General features: G+C 44.4%; 1 protein-coding gene across 2 annotated transcripts in view; it reads right to left on the bottom strand.

Annotated features, from left to right (window-relative positions):
- Window positions 1-3,886, bottom strand: part of NR5A2 (nuclear receptor subfamily 5, group A, member 2) — a 168,446-nt gene extending 164,560 nt beyond the window's left edge. For both annotated transcript variants that reach the window (XM_011931698.1, XM_011931699.1), the window contains exon 1: window positions 3,577-3,886. In XM_011931698.1, the coding sequence (XP_011787088.1) occupies window positions 3,577-3,640 (64 nt within the window). In that variant the 5' untranslated portion in view covers window positions 3,641-3,886. The remainder of the gene's footprint in view (window positions 1-3,576) is intronic.
- Window positions 3,887-6,907: the final 3,021 nt, after the last annotated feature.

Here is a 6,907-nt window from a genome sequence, read left to right as displayed (position 1 = left end):
TTTGTTGCCCAGGCTGGAGTTCAAGGCATAATCACACCATCCTCGGCCTCCCTGGCTCAAGTGATCTTCCCACTTCTACCCCCAAGCCCTAGTCACTGGGACTACAGACACATGCCACCACAACCACGCAGAGCTAATTTTTTTTTTTTTTTTTTTGTGGAGACTGGTTCTCACTATGTTGCCTAGGCTGGTCTCGATCTCCTGGGCTCAAGTGATCCTCCAGTCTCAGTCTCCCAAAGTGTCGGGATTACCAGTTTGAGACACTGTGCCTGGCCTAAGAACTCTTTTAACTCTGGTCACGACCTGTGGATCCAGGCCAGAAAAGAGGAATCTGAGAAGGGCTGTTTTGGAGATGGGCTGGGGCATGGAAAGAAGGGAGGCTCCGGAGTTTAGCTTCCTAGAAGAAACTGGCAGCCTAAGCCCCAGCTGTGAGAATCAGAACATGGGCTTGGGTGGTTAGCATTCTAAATAAAGCTGGCTGGAGGTTAGGGTGACATAATGGCTATCACACTTTCCACTGATGACATCTACTTTCAGAGATCCTTATGGGCGCAGAGCTTGGTGGAGGTTATCACTGAAATAAAATCAGACTCAAGAGTGTTCAGGGGACCAGATAGCAAGCCTCACATTACAGACTCAATACAGTGTTTGCACTGTGTATCATGTACCCCTAAGTATGCAGACATAACCTTCTGTGGATAATATGCAATATTATATTGAATGCATAAAATATTCTGCAAACGCAGTTAATTTGAGGAATTATGGAAATTTAATATAAATCAAAGCATAATATTGGGCACATTGTAGGAGTTGTCAATAAATACTTGTTTCATGTATAACATATTTCCTACCACACAGATAAGGCTCTTTTCTTGATCTAGGTAAGTATAAAAAGCCTCTAAAGTTAGTACCGCATATTATTCAATAGAATCATCCCATCTGGGAGAAAGCAGAAAACCGAGACCAGAAACCAAGAGTCTGGCCAGTGTCCCAGAGTTAGTTAACTTTAAGGGAGCAATCTAGTTATAACCTGAGTGTGCTGCTTTTACACTACATTGAATGATTACCTTGCAGGTAGGCAGAAGGAACAACTTTATCTCAATTCTGCTTTTCTATACAAGCACAGACATCATACAAAACTTTCATGTAACCATCAGTGTGCATAAAAGATGTAGTCCCTAGTTAAAAGCCATGGAGACAGCTTTTTAAATAAAACGAGGCCCATTTCCTAGTACAACACAACTGAATTAAATGTAGAATTGTAAACCCTGACTGATGTCTACATACATCGTGCTCAGTTTTGTGAACGACTCAACACAACCCAACTTGCAATTTGCCATCTGAAAGCTACTCTCGAGACCCTCAGTCACTCTCTACAGCTGCACCCGTGGGTTCTTCCCAGTGGGGCTGCCCTGGGCAAATCAGAAAGACCCATTCAAAGAGCATCTCTCCTTCAGGAATCGGGTCAGGCCCTTCAATCCAACAGTTCAGTCTGATGGCTCCTCACCGCCCTCTCTTCCTCTCCCTCAGCCCTTTAGATGGCTCTGTCCAGCCATTCACCCTGGGAACGACCCCTCCTGGAGGATACGAGGTTAAACAGATGATCTCTCGGTGCCAAAGTCGCCTCGGGGTCACTAAGATGTTGCAGACGCGGACACCTCACAACCACCTGCGGGGCTGCAATACCAGAGGGCGGAGGGGGTGTGCTTGAGTTGGGAAGGGGCGGGTGGCTGCGAAAAAGATCCTGAAAGAGGCCTCTTTTACCGGAAACTGGAATTTTGTTATCCCGGAATCCGGCGCCCGGAAGTGCCTGCACAGGTTTAGGATGTTGGGGTAGGCTCTCTGAGGCCAGGGGAGAGCCTTCTTCGGTACTTTTCTTGAGGCTTAATCCCCAGCAGCCTCTCATGGGCTGGACCGACAGTCCTCCGGTTCCCAGCCCTCTGCGGTGGGACGGATTCCAGAGCTGCAGGTGTTCTCTGTTTACGCTCAGTGTGTACCCGCCTCGGTTCCTTGCGATGTGGTTGCGGGTGCGGTCGGTGGAAATACAGTTCTTCCCGGGTTGCAGAGAGAAGTGCAACAGCGTCTCCTTCCCTACCTTACCCTCTTTAATTCACCCATGGGGTCTGGGGGAGACAGCGGGGGATCGGCGTGTGTGGTCTCCCGACCCAGCTCAACTCTATTTTGGCAGCGGCCAGTTGGGGCTGCGCGCAGCAGGAGCCCAAGACCGCCCGCGCGGGCGCGAGCCCCCGAGCGCGCGTTCCCCGTGCGCGCGTCCCCCGTGCGCGCTCAGTCCGCGTCTCCGGCCCGAGCGCGCTCTAGCTGCGGCCCTCGACGCGGAGCCGGAGCTGCGCGGAGCTGCCGGGAAGGACTCCTCGCCTGCACACCGCGGCGGTTCTGCCCGACGAAAAAGATGCGAAATCGTTTTGTGCTTCTCTCTCATCTTTCTTGTGCCTGTATTTTCTGTGTTATCTGCAGAACAATTGATTGTGTGTTACACCCTGCTTGCCTTCCCCGTGTTTTCTTTTTCGTAAGTATAGAACATTTTTGGTAAACATTTCCTCAAGTGATATACTTTAGGGTGTAGTTGGCCCATAAAAAAAAAGCAATCACTGCATTCTGTGGAGTCAGCTGACTCGGAAGGAAAAAAGAGGAAAAACTCAAGCCTTGATTTTCTTTCTTGTTACAATGGAGCTGAGACTCAGAGCTCATGACAGGCCCCTGCAAATTCGGAGGGAAATTCCAGTCCGAAAGCCTAGGAAAATGCTACCAGAAAAGACACAGGTCCTTCAAAAACCGGGCAAAGGCAAAAGGGCATGACTTCCAACAGCCAATTACAGACCACTGAGAATCACTTCCCTTTAGTCCTTTTAGGATTAATTGAATGTAGTCTTGCTATAAAATCCACAAGTTCGTAACTCTATTTTTTAAATGAAAGTAGCTTTATTTACTTATTTCTGTTTGTAAAAACAAAATATACTAATTGTTGCCAAAAAAAACAGTAGCTCTTAACTAACTTCAAATCCTTTACTAGTGATGGTCTAGTTTTTTGGGTTTTATTTTTTTGGGGGGGGCGCATGACTTTCATTCCCCAAGAAAATAAAATGAAAATTTTTTACAGTATAAGCAGAGAATGAGACATCATACTTTTGTGTGGGTTGAAAAGTAGCAAATACTTGACAGCTATCTGTTAAAGTTTGATCAGTGATCACTCAATGTGATTAACTTGTTTCAAATTGTTCAAATTTTAGCTTATTATTTCTGATTAAACATTATCGGAAAATATTAAAATTGAAATTGTTAAATTATAAATCATATTTTCTGGCTGTTTAGGCTAATAGAATGACACCAGTAAACACTAGATATAATGAATAATATTCATATGTTGAAATATCCATTTGCTTTTTTTGAACTGCAAGAAAGATAAATGTGTGATACACATACATGGGCTTATTATGTGCTTTTAATAAACATAATAGGAAAAGCCATGACTTAAAATGCAAAATCCATCAATGAGATTAAATTATATGTATATACTAGCAGAATAAATAGATGATCAATAGAGCAACTCCTACTTACCAATAGGTGTAAGTCCGTGCTTTAAAGACTCTTGTAAATCCCCAGTATCCGAATTAGAAGACATTCTTAGTGAAATTATAGGCAGTTCTTTGGCCTAAAGCAGAAATCATTGAGCAAAACAAAAGTGCAGCTTGTCAAATTTCGTGGCCTTGGGAAGGACACATCAGACTACGGTAACCCTTAGTGAAAGTTAAGAAAAAGCAAAGGAAAAAAAAAAATTCGGAATTCATAAAGTTACAAGCAAGTCTTTCCCTGGACTCTGTACTTTTTCCAACATTAGTGACCTGCTGTAAACCATGTATCCAGTTTCATGATGATTTCTAATCAGAAGAGTGGAAACTTTTGATAGGCTTTGACTCATCACATGACTCTATGCAGGTTGATAAGAGGACCCTGTTATAAAGTGACAGCAAAAGAGATAAGAATTCTTGCCAGATAATGGCAAAGAAATGATTAACTCAGAAGTGGAGAGGTGCTGTGCAGCACAGAGAGTGGAAAGTTGTAAAACTGAGAGGTCAGAAGATCAGACTTAGTGGATAAAACTACAAACCAGCTAACTAACTTAGTCTAACTAAACTTTGGCTTGTGACATATCCCTTAATGTCGTCACCTCTTTGCATAGAGGAGGACGGACATAGCTCTTCTAACCTCTGTAAATACATTTTAGATGACAACAATGGCAGACATTAATTCTTTAAGTGATGACTACAAATGTGATCGACATTCTGAAACACTACAGGTAGCATTTCCAAGCTTATGGTCATTTATTTATTCATGTTGTGGTCAACCAACTTTTTTATCGGGCCTATTCATTAGATGAGGAGTTAACCTTAGCTTGTTTCTACATTGGTCATATGGCTAAAACACAGTCTATCTCTTTATCCCCAAAAAGTAAAACTTATGCTTTGAGATTAATGCTGGCAAACTGATGAATATGTAATACATTTTTCATAATTATAAAGTTATTATTCTTAGGCCGAGCATGGTAACTCACACCTGTAATCCCAGCACTTTGGGAAGCCAAGGCAGGCAGATCACCTGAGGTCAGGAGTTCGAGACCAGCCTGGCCAACATGGTGAAACCCCATCTCTACTAAAAATGCAAAAATTAGCCAGGCGTGGTGGTGCAGCCCTGTAATCCCAGCTACTTGGGAGGCTGAGGCGGGAGAATTGCTTGAACCTGGGAGGCAGAGGTTGCAGCGATCTGAGATCATGCCACTGCACTCCAGCCTGGGCAAGAGAGTGAGACTCCGTCTTCAAAAACAATAATAACAACAAAAAAACAAAAAATAATTTTTGTTTTTGAGACAGGGTCTCACTCTATCACCCAGGCTGGAGTGCAGTGGCATGAACTCAGCTCACTGCAGCCTCCACCTCCCGGGTTCAAGCAATTCTCCTGCCTCAGCCTCCCAAGTAGCTGGGATAACAGGGGTGCACCACCATGCCCGGCTAATTTTTGCATTTTTAGTAGGGACGGGTTTTCACCAGGTTGGCCAGTCTCGTCTCAAACTTCTGACCTCCGATGATCTACCCGGCCTCCCAAAGTACTGGAATTATGGGCATGAGCCACTGCACCCGGCCAAAATCCCCAATTTTAATATTGACACTCCTTTTAAACTAAGTAAAGGCAGGTTGTGTGTATGTGTACAGATAATTTTTAACTCAGTATATAAACATTTGTTGTAACAAAACTTCATATATCATTTGATGGATTTAGTAGTCTTTGTCTAAAGATTCACATTACAGAATTTATGGTCTATTTATTTATTTAGAGATGGGATCTCACCCTGTAGCCCAGGCTGGAATGGAGTGGTACAGTCATAGCTCACCACAACCTCAGACTCCTGGACTGAAGCAATCCTCCTGCCTCAGCCTCCTGAAGTAGGACTACAGGTGTGTCTCACCACACCTGGCTGATTTTTAAAATTTTTTGTAGAGACAGTGTGTTGCTGTATTGCCCAGATTGGTCTCCTGGGCTCAAGCAATCCTCCTGCCTCAGCCTCCTAAAGTGCTGGGATTACAGGTGTGAGCTACCTGTAAACCCAGGACAGTTCTTTTTTTCCTTTTTCTTTTTTTTAATTTTTTTTTTTGAGACAGAGTCTTGCTCCATTGCCCAGGCTAGAGTACAGTGGCACAATCTTGGCTCACTGCAACCTCTGCCTCCTGGGTTCAAGTGATCTTCCTGCCTCAGTCTCACTAGTAGCTGGGATTACAGGTACATGCCACCATGCCCGGCTGATTTTTGTATTTTTAGTAGAGACGGAGTTTTGCTACATTGGCCAGGCTGGTCTCGAACTCCTGACCTCAGGTGATTCATCCGCCTCAGCCTCCCAAATTGCTGGGATTACAGGTGTGAGCCACCACACCTGGCCCTTTTTTTTTTTCCTTTGTTTTTTATTCAGATTACTGTTAGTTATTTCCCCTCTTGCTTCACTTCATGTCAGTTGAAATGTTGAAATATAGCATCTGAAAGTGCTCTCCACTACCTTTCAGTGATGCTGCTGGCTCTGAACCTTGCCCAAGATCAACTTGCCTTTATGAGGTTTGGGTGGCTTGGGGTCTGGGTGACCCCTGAAGTCAGAATCAGAAGTGGCCACAGCCATGACTTGTGGTCCTCTGAGTATAAGAAATGTCCCCAGTTGTATATCCTCACAGCCTCATGAAAGTAAGGTTTTGTTGAGTAGACCTGCTCCTGGAAGGTGGGTAGTTTCCAAGTGGCGCTGGTACACACCAAGTGAAATAACTGGTAATCCTGGCTGTCAGCGGAGCCAGGTCAACATGCTGATATGCATGCTGTTTTTCCTTTGAACTTTAAGTTCTTTTTTTTTTTTTTGAGACGGAGTCTCGCTCTGTCGCCCAGGCTGGAGTGCAGTGGCCAGATCTCAGCTCACTGCAAGCTCGGGTTTACGCCATTCTCCTGCCTCAGCCTCCCGAGTAGCTGGGACTACAGGCACCCGCCACCTCGCCCGGCTAGTTTTTTGTATTTTTTCGTAGAGACGGGGTTTCACCATGTTAGCCAGGATGGTCTCGATCTCCTGACCTCGTGATCTGCCCATCTCGGCCTCCCAAAGTGCTGGGATTACAGGCTTGAGCCACCGTGCCCGGCCTAAACTTTAAGTTCTTATGTACACATAAACAATCCATCCTACTTTTCATTAACACTATGTTAGGTATCATTTTCTTAGATCGATATTTTTCTTTTAAAGAAAAAAAAACATACGGTGGATTTTAAAATATTGTTATTGAAACCAGTGATTTCTTCTTTGATTTTAGATGGAAACCCAGAAAGGACCTACCTTCCTTCCTTCCTTCCTTCCTTCCTTCCTTCCTTC

Source organism: Colobus angolensis, unplaced genomic scaffold, assembly GCF_000951035.1.
Source record: "Colobus angolensis palliatus isolate OR3802 unplaced genomic scaffold, Cang.pa_1.0 Scaffold91, whole genome shotgun sequence".
NCBI lineage: Eukaryota > Metazoa > Chordata > Mammalia > Primates > Cercopithecidae > Colobus > Colobus angolensis.
The sequence above is the reverse complement of the archived record's forward strand: the minus strand, read 5'-3'. Positions and strand labels throughout refer to the sequence as shown.